This window comes from Theropithecus gelada, chromosome 14, assembly GCF_003255815.1.
Source record: "Theropithecus gelada isolate Dixy chromosome 14, Tgel_1.0, whole genome shotgun sequence".
In the NCBI taxonomy this organism is placed as follows: Eukaryota; Metazoa; Chordata; class Mammalia; order Primates; family Cercopithecidae; genus Theropithecus; species Theropithecus gelada.
In genome coordinates, this window is record NC_037682.1 from 46295784 (window position 1) to 46311432 (window position 15649).

A 15649-nucleotide genomic window follows, 5' to 3' on the forward strand; every position below is an offset into this window, starting at 1 on the left:
GCCTGACCAATATGGTGAAACCCCATCTCTATTAAAAATACAAAAATTAGCCGGGCATGGTGGCACATGCCTGTAATCCCAGATATTCAGGAGACTGAGGCAGGAGAATCACTTGAATCTGGGAGGCAGTTGCAGTGAGCCACGATCACGCCACTGCACTTTAGCCTGGTACCAGAGTGAGACTCTATCTCAAAAGAGAGAGAGAAAAAATCAATCTCTAAAATACAAATTACACCAGATGAGATTAACAGCAGATTAAACAGTATAGAAGAAAAGGCCATTTAAATTGAAGAAACAACAATGAAACTATCCAAAATGCAGCACAGAGAGAAGGTGACTGAAGATGTATAACTGGAGTTCCAGAAAAGGAAAAAAGTTTTTTTTTTTAATATTTGAAGAAGTAATAGTCAAAAATCTTCCAAATTTGGTGAAAATTATAAACTCACAGTAACTAGAAGTTTGATGGATCCCAAGTAGGATAAGCCCTGAAATCCTACACCAAGACATACCATGATCAAATCACTAAAAACCAGTAATAAAGAGATCTTAAAATCAGTCTGGACATTTTGAGAGGCCAAGGCAGGCAGTTCACAAGGTAAGGAGTTCGAGACCAGCCTGGCCAATATGGTGAAACCCCATCTCTACTAAAAATACAAAAAACTAGCTGGGCGAGGTGGTGGGCGCCTGTAGTCCCAGCTACTCCAGAGGCTGAGGCGGGAGAATGGCGTGAACCCGGGTGGCGGAGCTTGCAGTGAGCCGAGATCGCGCCACTGCACTTCAGCCTGGGCGACAGAGCGAGACTCTAAAAAAAAAAAATCAGCCGGGCATGGTGGCGCGCACCTGCGGTCCCAGCTACCCGGGAGGCTGAGGTAGAAGAATCACTGAGCCCAGGAGGCTGAGGTTGCAGTGAGCCGATATCGCACCACTGTACTCCAGCCCGGGCGACAGAGCCAGATTCCCTTTCAAAAAAAAAAAAACTCTGGAAGAAACAGACATATATGTTCAAAGAGCCAAAGATAAGAATACACTCAGACGTCTCATCAGACATAAGGCAAGCCAGAAAGCAAAAGCACAACAGTTTAAAGAGCTTAGTATGCAGCCTAAGCAGTGTTTACAGGGAATTTGTAGCTTTAAATGCTTACATTAGGGGAAAAAAAAAAAAAAAATGAGCCTACAGTAAGTTATCTAAGCTTTCATGTTAATAATCTAGAGAAAGAAAATTATACTCAAAGTGGATACAACGAGAAGAATATAAAAATAGAAGGAATTTGTGAAACTATAAAACAGAGAAACAATACAGAAAATCATTGAAGCCAAAATCTGGTTCTCTAGAAAGAATAAGTCAATAAAAGTGAGAAACCTTTGATCAGATTGATCAAGAAAAATGAAAAAGTATCAATGACAAATACCAGGTTTAAAAAACAGACATCACTACAAGAGCCTGCAAATTTTGAAAGGATAAAAAGGGAATATTTTGAACAACTTTATGTCAATAAATTAGCAACTTAAGTGAAATATACAAACACCTTAAAAGACACACATTATCAAAATGGATCTTAAAAGTAATAAATAACATAGTATCTATTAAATAAATTTGATTCATAATGAAAACCTTTCTCATAAAAAAATTCCAGGCCCATATAACTTAACTGGTTAACCTTATCAAATATCTAGGGAAAAAATAATACTCCGTCAGAAAACAGAAGAGAGAATGCTTCCCAGCTCATTTTACGAGGCAGAATCACTCCATACCAAAACCAACAAAGACATTACAAGTAAAGAAAACTATAGGCCCAGTATCCCTTATGAACATAGATACAAAAATCCTAAACAAAATATTAGTAAGGTGAATCCAGTAATATATAAAAAAGACTACACATCACAACCTAGCTTAAACATTTCAAAATAAATCAATGCAACCTACCATATTAATGAATAAGGTGAATATTCATATTAACAGAATAAAATATATATTCAAATATATACAACAGTAAAAAATATATATTCATCATAGAATAAAGCATTTAACAAAATTCTTTATATGAAAATTCTTTATGCAAAGCATATGACAAAATTTGTAAAATCTTTCAATACAAGGGAAAGAAGGGAACCTCCTCAATCTGATAAAGAACATTTACAAGAAATCTACAGCTACCATCACATTTAATGGTACAAGACCATTTTTACTCCAAGACTGGAAACAAAGCAAAGATGCTCATTATCACCACTTCTAATTAACACTGTACTAAAGTACCAGATAGCATAATAAAGTAGGAAAAATAATAAAAATGCATACAGATTAGAAAAGAAGTAAATCCATTTTTACTTGCAAAAACATGATCATATGCATAGAAAATCCTAAGGCATCTTTAAAAAAAAGTTTACACTAGCATCAAAAAGGTAAAATACTTTAAATGCTTTTATACTGTATCCTGCATTTTTTGGTGTGTTCAGTGGAAGGGTCACATCAAATATAGCCATGCTTTCATTAACAATGAGGATATATTCTGAGAAACAAATATTTAGGCCATTTCATTCTTGTGCAAATATCACAATGTGTATTTACAAAGACCTAGGCAGTATAGCCTATTACACACTTAGGCTATATGGTATAAACTACTGCTCTGATCAACATCGTATGTGTGGTCTGGCACTGATCGAAACATTATGGGATGTATAACTGTACGTAGAAAATTGCTATAAATGAAAACTGACTTATTATTTTATAACCTCATCTTGCTTTTTACCATTAATAAAGTTACCTAGCTTTCACCTACCTTATCACCAAACCTATTTCTGTGAAGTTTTCAGTTTAAAAAGAAAATCATTCTCTAAGGATGAATACACAATTGAGAATAAAAAACTGAAGATATTTGAAATAATGTGTCAAAGTCAATTCTCCAAGAGTTCCAAAAAGTTTTAAGAATGAAAGTTTCTTAAATTTCATTTTTAAAAGACAGTTTTTAAATTTCTTTTAGAAATTTTTAATTTTAAATAAAGTTTTTACAAGACAAGGATGCCTGCTCTCAGCACTTCTATTCAACACAGTATTCGCAGTCCTCTCCAGAACAATCAGGCAAGACAAAGAAATAAAGGGCATCCAAATAAGAAGACAGGAAGTCAAACTATCCCTGTTTGCAGATAACATGATTCTCTATCTAGAAAACCCTATAGTCTTGGCCCAAGAGCTCCTTCAGCTGATAAACAACTTCAGCAAAGTTTCAGGATACAAAATCAACGTACAAAAATCGCTAGCATTCCTATACAACAACTATCAAGCCTAGAGCCAAATCAGGAAGGCAATCCCATTCACAACTGCCACAACAAGAATAAAATACCTAGGAATACAGCTAATCAGGGAGGTGAAAGACCTCCACAATGAGAATTACAAAGCACTGCTCAAATAAATCAGAGAAGACACAAACAAAGGAAAAGACATCCCATGCTCCCGGATAGGAAGAATCAGTATCATGAAAATGGCCATACTGCCCAAAGCCATTTACAGATTTAATGTTATCCCTATCAAATTACCAAAGACATTCTTCACAGAACTAGGAAAAAACTATTTTAAAATTCATATGGAACCAAAAAACAGCCTGAATAGCCAAGGCAATCCTAAGCAAAAAGAACAAAGCTGGAGGAATTACATTACCTGACTTCAAACAATACTATAGCGCTATAGTAACCAAAACAGTTTGATACCGGTACAAAAACAGACACATAGACGAATGGAATAGAATAGGGAGCCCAGATACAAGGCTGTACACCTATGACCATCAGATCTTCAACAAAGTTGATAAAAACAAGCAATGGGGAAAAGACTCCTTATTCAATAAATGGTGCTGGGATTACTGGCTAGCCATATACAGAAAAATCGAAGCTGGACCCCTTCCTTACACCATATACAAAAATCAACTCAAGATGGATCAAAGATTTAAATGTAAAATCCAAAACTATAAAAAGCCTAGAAAAAAACCTATGACATACTATCCTGGATATAGGAATGGGCAAAGATTTCATAACAAAGATACCAAAAGCAATGGCAACAAAAGCAAAAATTGGTAAGTGGGATCTAATTAAACTAAAGAGTTTCTGCGCAGTAAAAGAAACTATCAACAGAGTAAACAGACATCCTATAAAATGGGAGACAATATTTGCAAACTATGCATCCAACAAAGGTCTAACATCCAGCATCTATAAGGAACTTAAATTTACAAGAGAAAAACAAACCCCATTAAAAAGTAGGTAAAGAACATGAACAGACACTTTCAAAAGAAGACATACATGCAGCCAACAAGCATATGAAAAAAAGCTTAATCACATCACTGATCATTAGAGAAATGCTAATCAAAACCACAATGAGATACCATTTCACACTAGTCAGAATGCTATTATTAAAAAGTCAAAAAAATAAGAGATGTTGGCAAGGTTACAGAGACAAAGGAATGCTTATACACTGTTGATAGGAGTGTAAATTAGTTCAACCATTGCGGAAAGCAGTATGGCGATTCCTCAAAGAGCTAAAAGCAGAACTACCATTCAACCCAGCAATTCCATTACTGGGTATATACCCAGAGGACTACAAATCATTCTACCATAAAGACACATGTATGTGAATGTTGACTGTAGCACTATTCACAATAGCAAAGACATGGAATCAACATAAATGCCCATCAATGACAAACTGGGTAAATAAAATGTAGTACATATAAACCATGGAATACTATGCAGCCATAAAAAAGAATGAGATCATGTCTTTTATAGGAATACAAATGGAGCTGGAGGCTATTATCCGTATGCAGGAACAGAAAACAAAATACTGCATGTTCTCACTGGGAGCTAAATGATGAGAACTCATGAACACAAAGAAGGGAACAGCAGGCTGGGCATGGTGGCTCATGTCTGTAATCTCAGCACTTTGGGAGGTCAAGGCAGGTAGATCACTTGAGGTAAGGAGTTCAAGAACAGCCTGGTCAACATGGTGAAACCCCATCTCTACTTTAAAAAAAAAAAAAAAAATTTAGCCAGGGTGGTGGTTTGTGCCTGCAGTCCCAGTTACTCGGGAGGCTGAAGCAGGAGAATCGCTTGAACATGGGAGGTGGAGGTTGCAGTGAGCCGAGATCACACCACTGCACTCCAGCTTGGGTGACAGAGCAAGACTCCATTGCAAAAAAAAAAAAAAAAAAAGAAGGGAACAACAGACACTGGAATATACTTGAGGGTGGAGGGTGGGAGGAGGGAGAAGAGCAGAAAAAATAACTACTGGGTACTAGGCTTAATACTTGCGTAATGAAATAATCTATACAACAAACCCCCATGACATAAGTTTGTGTATATAACAAACCTGCACATGTACCCCAAACCTAAAACAAAAGTTTTTAAAAGAAAGTTTTAAAATTTTCAGTTTTACTTAAATGAGTCCATAACCCCTCAAGGGGTTATTTTGAAGGGCACTGTTTTTAAAAAGTTAATTTACAGTAAAATTAACTTTGGTATACAGCTCTATGAATTTTAACACATGTATGGAGTCATGTAACCACTACTATCATCCTTTATAGTCACACCCTCCTGTAACCCCAACCAACTCTTGGCAATGATCTGTTGTCATTAATTCTGTCTTTCCCAGAATGTCATATAGTGAATTATACAGTACACAACCTTTTAGGAGGGGCTTCCTCCACTCAGCACAATGGTGCTGAGATTTACTCAAGTTGTTGCATGTTATCAATAATTCTTTCTTTTTTATTGCTGTGTAGTATCCCACTATATCGGTGCATCAGTTAATCTAGCCAAACAATCTGTGTGGGTTGTTTTCCAGCTTTTGGCAATCATAAATAGAGCTGCTAAAAATATTCATGGACAAACTTTTGTGAGAACATGCTTTCATTTCTCTGAGAGTAAGACTGCTTGCCCATATGTTAGGTATATTTAAATTTACGAGAAATTGCTAATCTATTTTCCAGACTGGCTATACCACCTTGCATTGCCACTAACAACTATGAGAGTTACAATTGTTCTGCATTCTCACCCTTTTCAGGTGCTTATTTGCCATCTGTATATCTTCTCTGGTGAAGTGTCTGTTCAAGTCTTTTGTCCATTTTTCAATTGAGCTGTTTGTTTTCTTACAGTTAAGTTTTGAGAGTTCTTTATATTATATATTCTAGATACAAGTCTTTTGTCAGATACGTGATTTGCAGATATTTTCTCCTGGTCTGTACCTTACCTTCCCATCTCTTTTTTTTTTTTTTTTTTTTTGCATTTTTTAGTAGAGACGGGGTTTCACCGTATTAGCCAGGATGGTCTCGATCTTCTGACCTCGTGATCCGCCCATCTCGGCCTCCCAAAGTGCTGGGATTACAGGCTTGAGCCACCGCGCCCGGCCACCTTCCCATCTCTTAAAAGTCTGTTTCATAGAGCAGAAGTTTTAAATTTTAAAAAAGTCCAATTTATCAATTTGTTCTTTTATGGATTGTACTTTTGGTGTCACGTCTAAAAACTACTGTCTTGGGGTCACAATTCCTCTGTTCAGAGAAGAAAGTTCTCCCTCAGTGTTTCTGGTGCCTGTGCTGCCAGGAAATCCCTTTGCGGCTCCTTGAGCTTTAACTAGATAGCTTCTCATAGAGCACTCGCTGTCTGCACTGATGCTTACTTCCAGGGCTCAAGTCAAAGCTGGGGGCAAATCAGAGAGAAAAAAAGTAAATCAGCTACTGATTTGGTGGTTTTTAAATTCCGGTCTTTTTCTTCTTCAGTCCACCTGCTTTTCTGAATAGGTAAATTCTGATTTATCTGGTAAATAATCAATACCCCCGTACATACACACACACAGAATCACACACAGTTAAAAATAAACATGTAGGTAGTTAGATTGAAATGTAAATAAAAACATTACTTTAGGATGCTTTTCCTGATGTCATGGTAAGTATATTCAATTGGAAGAAGGCAAAGGGTTGAGGAAAAGAGTTGAACTATACTCAAAATTTCTAGAATTTCAGTAAGTAACAGGTGTAACAAAAAGTACAGCTAAGATTGACCAAAAAAATCAGTGTATTTTTATATAAAAAAAATTTTTACTAGATTTTTAAACTATAGAATGATACAAATTAATTTTAAAGATCTAGCAATACAGAAGTGAATACGGGGTTAACAATCTGGACTATTTCCTCTCCAATACTGTACCACCAGAGATAACCAGTATAACAGTTGGGTGCATCTTCCCTCATTATGTATATATATTTTAACATATATAATATTGTGCTATATATATACATACACACACATTTTTAATCATTTCCTTCTTATACTTACTGAACAAATAGGATCACATTATATACATTATTCTTCAACTTGCTTTTCTCATGTAACAATATATCATGTACAGTCCTACAGTTCAGTAATATTTCACTATTGTTCCATTGTATATAGATATAGCATAATTCATTCAACCATTCCCCTTTGGTTAGAGACACAGGTTGATTTCAGCCTTTCACGTCTATACACAATCCAATCAATACCCTGGGCATTCTAATTCTATAGGATTGATTCCCCAAAGTAGGACTGTTGAGTCAAAAAACGTGCATTTTAAACATAAATAGATTCTGACCAAATACTCTCCCCAATTCACAGTTCCAACAGCAATGTATATACATGTCCTTTCTCCCTACAAAACTTCCCAGAACCGAATATTATCAATCTTTTTACAACCTTGACAATCTGATGGCTAAAAATGGCATCCTATTTTTCATTTGTACTCCCCTAGTTGCTAATGAGTCTGAGTGTTTTGTTTGTTGTTGTTGTTGTTGTTAGGTATATTGGCTCTCCATATTTTCTCTTTTGTGGATTGCCTTTTCATAGTCTACTTATTTTTCTAATGAATTGTACATATCTGTTTCTCTTTGTAGGTTAGAAAGATTAACCCTTTTTTGTTTTGTTTTTGAGACGGGGTATTACCTGTCACCCTGGCTGGAGTGCAGTGGCACCATCAAAGCTCACTATAGCCCTATCTGCTGGGCTCAAGTGATCCTACCACCTGACCTACCCTCGTAGCTAGGACTATAGGCAAGCACCACCACACCCTGCTGATTTTTTTATTCTTCTGTAGACAGGTCTCGTTATGTTGCCCAGACTGGTCTTAAACTCCTGACCTCAAGTTATCCTTCCACCTCGGCCTCCCAAAGCACTGAGGTTACAGGCATGAGCCACCACACCCGACCCTGACCCTTTGTTTATACACAGATTTTTCATCAGGGAAAATGGAGTCATTCTAGATACAAATTTGTTGCTTCTTATACTGTGTTAAGGCATTAAGGACATCAGCTTTATTTTTCACGTATAAAATTGAGGAGATTTACATGTTTCAATGTGAAGATTATCCACAATTAAGAGCATTTGTTTAGTAGGCAATTAATTACTGTGTATTTATGATGTACAATTATGCTAAGGGCATAGAAGACATGGGTGTCTCTCCTCCAGGAATTTAAGTCTAATAAGGGAGATATGTCAGAGACAGAGTAAAATAATAATAGCAAGCAATATGTGATATATATGATTAAATGGCAATTATAAGAAACTAGAAAACAGGAGATATATTTTGTTCATGTCATCATTGTTTACCCAAATCCAGATCAAAGTAAAACCTAAAAATGACTATATTCAAAGCTTATGTTTGAAGTCAATCATCTACAAAGTGAGGAAGGTACACTGAAGGCCATATATGCAGTAACCCACTAGGTAATATGAGAAAAAGTTAAAGCTTCTATTATAATAACTTTTTATCTTTTTACTTAAAAAGGAAAAATAAAATTTACAAATTTGAGTTTTTTTTTTTTTTTGAGACGGAGTCTCGCTCTGTAGCCCAGGCTGGAGTGCAGTGGCCGGATCTCAGCTCACTGCAAGCTCCGCCTCCCGGGTTCACGCCATTCTCCGGCCTCAGCCTCCCGAGTAGCTGGGAAGCTTTACCAAATTTATTTTTTCTTTTTAGCATACCTCTGCTGGCAGGAAAGCTTTACTAATTTTTAACAATGGCAGTCTCATTTATTGGTATGCCAAGCAGGTCACTCCTTATACTCTGTTTACAAGGTAACCTGGGGGCAGAGAAAGCTTCCACAAACAGAGAGTTGACAGTAGGACCTTCAGCATTTTACAAAATACATTGGATTATTTTCAAATTATATTGTTAAAGTTTAACTAAATTACGTCTCCCAAAATGAGCAAGTAGCTTAAGCTGATTTCTACAAAGAAGCCACGAATTGAGATAATAACAATAATAATAATAATAATAAGCACAAGCAAATAAGAAAATAGCAGATCAGGAACTCTTCATCAGACACATGAAGTATAAACAAAGATGATCTAATCCAATCTGACAAGTCAGTACCCCCTCGGAAAAAATTCGAAACTGTCAAAAGGCTAAATTGATGCAGATTTATAACCACTATCTTTAATTCAAATCTTGCCATGAGCATATACTGAGCTATTAGTTAATGAATATAATTTAGAAATACATTGTCAAATCTTACAATAACATGATCCATGACAACATGAAATTGGCAGCCGGCTCCTATCCCCATGTTCAAACAGAAGAGAGCTGAAATTTTTCTTTTCTGTCAAGTTTTCTGTGAAGCAAGGTCAGGAAAAGGAGGGCAAGGACATGGCAGAGAAGGAGACAGGCAACCTTCAGTCTCAAAAGATGGGGAAGAAGACACATTGAGTCTCTGCTTCCACAGTATACTCTCAGCCTAATCTCTCCTGATTGCACTGATGACACAGGCCAAATAACCAGATTCCTAGTACAGCCACATTGGCTGTATGATAGTGGCGAATCATCTACTCTATTTTTGGCTCATTTCTACATTTGCAAAAGGAAAGAGACAGATCAATACACCCATAAAGCTCCTTCTAAGTAGTCTCATGTTACATGGTCCTAAGCCAAGCTGTTACAATAGTCATTATTGACTTGGGAACTGGTAAAGACTGTACTGCATGAACACACTATATGGATAAAGAAGTTTAACTGCTACATGGCTGCCTACAATGTTAAGGTAACAAAACAGACTAAGCAAATTCTTACAATGCCAGCCAACTCCCAAGAGTTTTCATTAATTATTCATTCAGGGAAATATAAAGCACACCTATACAAATCACAGAAGTAGGTAATCGGGGATAAAAGATGAATAAGACACAATTCCTTCCATAATTCATTCATTCTAGACATTTACTGAATGCCTACTATGTGCTGGGCACTATTGTAGACACAGCGATATGGCAATGAACAACAGACAAGGTCCTTGGTTTTCAAGGAACTTATATTCTACTTAGGGATATACTCCCTTCCCCATTTTCAGAGCAGAGTAAAATACAGACTACTACTCAGACCTTGAACTAAAGAATGGGTGGACTCCAAGTGGCAGCAAACAATCAAACAAGATCCTATCATGGCTGAGTAGCAGTGAAAATGCACTGCATCAGGAGCCCTGACACCTGGGCTCTGCTAACTTGCTATGAACCTTTGGAAAGTAAGTTATTATTTTTGAGTCTTGAATTCATGGGAAAAGTTAAAGGGCTAGACTAGATAAATGGTTCTCAAACCTTCCAAATGTCATGGACCTTTTTGAAAATGTTTCCAAAATTAAGGCCTCTCTACTTAAGAGAAATGCACAACTGCACATGTAAACTAACTTTTCAAGATGTTCACTAATTCCAAGATATTCACTAATGCCCTGAAGCTTATCCTATATGCCAGTTTAAGAATCTCTCAACTAGGTAATACTGAAAAGCCTTCCAGCTCCAAGTATTCTATGATTCCATTCCATTTTACTTCCTCTAGTCTTCCTAGGATTCCAGTCTACAACTGCCTCAAGATAGTAGAATAATGTTTTTTTTATTGTTGTTGTTTTAATTAAGATACACAGGGGAAAAAAAATTTAAAGAGGGAAAAAAGAGGGATGACAAGAAAGAGATATGTAGCTAGCTCACTGTCCTCCACAGAAGAGTGAAAAGCAGAACAAGATATTATGAAAATTATCTAACAGACATATGAATACATTTGTGGTAATTTTTACAACATAGCCTCAAAATTATTTGCTACTTCTCCATCAAGAGGTAAAGGTCTATGTCCCTTCCTCTTGACTCTGAGCTCTGTGACTACCTCACTAATAATATATTTTGAAGTGATGTTGTTCCAGTTTGCAGGACCACGCCTTAGAAACTGGCAGTTTCTTCTTCCTGGCTCTTCCATTAGATGGTCACTAATGGAACTCAGCCACTATACTGTGCACAGGCACAGGCCACGTGTAGGTGTCTCTACTGGAACTTAACTGCCAGATGTAAGTGAAGACTCGTAGATACCAGCACCGGCTCTCAAGTCATCTCCAGCTTATGAGTCTTTGCAGCTGAGGCTCCAGACATGGTGGAACAGAAACAAACCAACCCTGCTGCAGTCTGTCCAAGTCCCTGACACACAGAGTCCATGAGCATAAAAAAGGCTGTTTCATACCACTATGTTTTGGGGTGGTTTCTTACACAATAGATAACTACAGCATCTTTAAGTTCTGAGGGATCGTGTAATACTTCTCACACAGAGATGTCACAAATGCGATTATTTTTCTAAATTATATACAAGAATTGTTAAAGTTACAGTGGGCATTAATTTAAGCCAAAATCAAGATCTAGAAAACCACACTCAAACTCCAATGACAGTCATTATCCTGCCAGATTATCAAATAAAAAAAGAGTGAGAGAGAAGGAGCGACTGAGAGAGAAATATGTGACAGTCATTAAAAGTTCTCATGTCATTAAAGTTCTCATTAACAGAAGTTCCAGAGTTTAGTTTCCAAGTTCATTCATTGACAAGTATTTACAGGTACTCACCAGTGCTGGGCACTGTTCCAGATGCCAGGCACACAACAGTGAACATAACAGATAAAAATCACTGTCCTTATAGCACTAACATTCAGTGGAGGAGAAAGAAACAATAAACCAGACCAATAAGTACATTAAATGGTGTTAAATGCTGAGGAGAAATCTAAAGCAAGGAAGGAGGCCAGGGAGCGTTGCTGGTAGTGCTGATGATGGAAAAAGTTTGCAATTTTAAATACGCGGGTCACAGAACGCCACACAGAGGTGTCACTTGTGTCAAGACTTTAAAGAGGTGGGGGAATAAGCCAAGTGGGCACACAAGGAAACAGCATTCCAGGCAGAGCAAATAGTAAGTACAAAAGACCCTGAGGCTGGTGTGGCTGGGGATGACTGGGCAAGCAAGAAAGTAGTAAAAGATGAGGTCAGGCCGAGCGTGGTGGCTCACGCCTGTAATCCCAGCACTTTGGGAGGCTGAGGCGGGCGGATCATGAGGTCAGGAGATCGAGACCATCCTGGCCAACATGGTGAAACCCCGTTTTACTATACAAAATATTAGTAGGGCGTGGTGGTCCGCGCCTATAGTCCCAGCTACTCAGGAGGCTGAGGCAGGGAAATCTCTTGAACCCAGGATGCGGAGATTTGCAGTGAGCCCAGATCGTGCCACTGCACTCCAGCCTGGTGACAGAGACTGTCTTAAAAAAAAAAAAAAAAAAAAAAAAAAGGATGAGGTCAGAAAGGAAACTGGAGACCTGATCCTATAGGCAAATCCTGGCAAAAATCCAACAGCACTGATCTTGGAATCAAAAGAACCAAATTCAATGAGAACAGTAATGTTTTTGTCTGTTTTGTTCACTAATTTATCACAGCACCTAAAACGGTGCCTAGCAGACATTCAAAACACATTTGCTGAATGAATGACTGAAGTCTTGGCTCTATCACTTAGCAGCTATTTGACTTGTAGCAAGTGATTCCAGTTTTCTGAGCCTCTGTTCTCATCTTTAAAATCAGAATAATAATTTCTCCCCACCTCAAAGGATTATAGTGAGGATCAAAAATGGGGAAGTATTTTGCAAACTGCAAAGCAGTATATATAGGTAAGCTCTTCACATTATTGAAAAAGTTAACAAGAGCAATTACTATTAACAACAACAATGATGTCTCTACCTTTCCCTACTAAATTCAACCACCGAATCATTCTCTCTCTCTCTCTAGGCCACGGAACTGGGACAAGGCTAATCTTCCCTTCAGCACGACAGAGGAACTTTAAGCACTTGAAGGCTTTTGTAAATAAGTGGCAGTAATTAAGACATAATAGTTACTTCTACCAACTTTTCTTTGAGCCTCTCTGAGAAAAAGAATGAGGCGCTGTTTGCATGTGAAGATTCAACACCCTTTGGTAAAATCTAGTCTGCCTGAGAACTATTTATTTTTCTGTCAAAATGCAAGAACAACCAATCAGAACACCTTGACATCTCCCCAGACATCTTGTCCCTCACTTAAACCTATACAAGACCTTGCTGAAAGAAGGGAAAGGGAGAGCATGAGGAACACTCTCGGGACTGAAAAATGTTTTTACAGATCAACTAATCCAATCATCCCAAACTGAGAATCTACCGCCTAACTCGTTCCAACTGAAGAGAGCTTCAGTGTTCTCATCTGTACATGGGGATAATATCTTAAGGATGCTTCAATTCTGGAATAAAATAATGCATATGAAAGCATCTGGCACGGGTTATGCACTCACTAAAACTGGCTGAATCTGGAAATTCTGCATTTATTCAATAAATATTAAGTGAACGTCTACAATATACCAGTCAGTACTCTAGGCACTAGGAAAGGGCCATAAGCAAAAAGCACAAAAATCTCGTTCTCTTGGAGCCAACATCTACCTCCTGTAACTTCCCCGATCGGCCCGCTTCACTTCTTTGGAACTCCGTCTGGCTTTTATACAACACCTCCTCCACGGAATATTGTCCTTTGAGATTTTGCAGATCCCCATGTATACCTCCCCTCTCCACGCCCCTTTCCTCCATCCTAAACAAGCAGCCTTAATTCTTTCAAGGAGTAAGCAAGGATACGGAAACAGAAGCGAAAACTGAACTGGGTGGGGTGGAGGCGGGTGCCAAGGCGCCAGGGCTGAAAAAGAAATCAACAGAACCGCTCCGACTTCAGGGTCCGAATCAGGTGTGTAACCTGACACCTCTCCCGGGAAGGGCCATCCTCCCCTCCCCAGGACCACAGATGTCCCCGCCAGGCTCCGGGTACCGGCCCCAGGGGGCGCCCTGGCCAGGGATGGAGGCTGGAGGGGCCGGCTCAGGCCCTCACCCGTCAGTCCTTGCCTTTCCTTCCCAGTCACCTCAGAGAGAATTTCCAGCATCATTCTTGGTGTTTCCAGGCTCCCGCTTCCCAGACGCAGGCCCCGCCGCTCCCGAAACCCCCTCACCGAGCGGCCTCTCACCCACACCGTCCTTTCCTTCACAGCTGCAGTCGCTCTCCTGGCCCCCAGGACAGCCACCGCCCGGTCGCACTCACCTGCGAGCCCAGCCCCGGCCCCTCCATCTCCCCAGGAACCCACAGCGGCTGAGGTTACTAGGCAAGTAGCGACTGCCGCCAGCCCGCCAGCCCGCCTTGGGCTGCCTCTTCTCCCACTTCCTGCTGGCGCCCTCACCTCCGCCGCTGCGGTCCCCGCTCGTGCCCTGAGCCGTCAATCGGTCCCGGAGAACCAATCCCAGCGCTCCATCGGCTAGGGGCGGGACTTTCTCACCTCCAGGGAAACCCGCTGTGAATAGTTCGCCAGAGGTTCCACCTCCAGCCCGCGAGTGCCTGTCGCTCCCCCAGCCCCAGGTGCCACGGTCCCCAGATGTGCGCCCGGGGTCAGGATCAGACTGTTATTCCAACGTCAACCACCATCTATTGAGAGCAAATCTGGACTTGGCTACTTAACTGCTAGATGACCTTGTGAAAGTCTCTTATTTTACCTCAGTTTTCTCATCTGTGAAATGAGGAAAATAAGGGTACCTACTTCATGGAATTATCAGGAGGATTAAATGAGAAAATGCATGTAAAGCCTCTCAGCCAGTGCGTCACATATAAAAAGGAATCAATAGATATTAGCTATTTAAATGTTTTCCATTCCATTTGTGTGATCTTGGGCAAGTCACCTCTACCGGCTGGGGTTCTGTTTCCTCACATGAAACAAAAAATGAGTTCTACGGCGCAGGCTGGACGGGGAGTGGGCGAAAGCCTCCCACTTGAAGCGCACCTCCCCCCGACCTCCACGACCCTTTGTGGAGGGCACTGGAGGAGCTGGCATTTTTAAGCTCTGTCCAGCTTGAAGGTCTATGAAGCAAGCATTAGGGATAACTGGGGCGCTCCAATGGGGCAGTGGGGGCTCTCCTACCTCAGCCCCGAGTAAACACTGGGGTTTTTCTAGCCCAGCACTGAACACAGTTCTTTGTAATGGTTCCTTAGATGTGTCTGTTGCCAAGCAGAACCAGATTAAGACTTCTGGAAGCTAATTTGAAAACGATCTGAAAACATTATGACTTCCTTATTTTATAAAAATAATACTAAATCATAAAATAAATATCTAGAAGTCCAACAAAGTGCTGAGTTTTCTCATGAAAAATATTGCTATGATACAATAAAATCGTAGATGTGTTACTGTTGACTTAGTGTCTGTGTCCTTCGGGTACATCAGCCCTGGCTTGCCCCCAAAAGCCCAAGCTCTTTGAGGACAGGAACCATGTCAGATCCATCTCTGAACTCCCAGTGTCTAACACAGCACTGGGACATG

The 15649-nt window shown here is 39.4% G+C and overlaps 1 protein-coding gene across 2 annotated transcripts in view; it reads right to left on the reverse strand.

Moving 5' to 3' along the window:
* ZDHHC13 (zinc finger DHHC-type containing 13) overlaps positions 1–14528 on the reverse strand; it is a 53377-nt gene extending 38849 nt beyond the window's left edge. The window contains exon 1 of one of the 2 annotated variants that reach the window (XM_025358012.1): positions 14386–14528. In XM_025358012.1, coding sequence (XP_025213797.1) covers positions 14386–14412 — 27 coding nt within the window. In that variant the 5' untranslated portion in view covers positions 14413–14528. The remainder of the gene's footprint in view (positions 1–14385) is intronic. The other variant, XM_025358013.1, reaches the window with a different exon arrangement.
* Positions 14529–15649: the final 1121 nt, after the last annotated feature.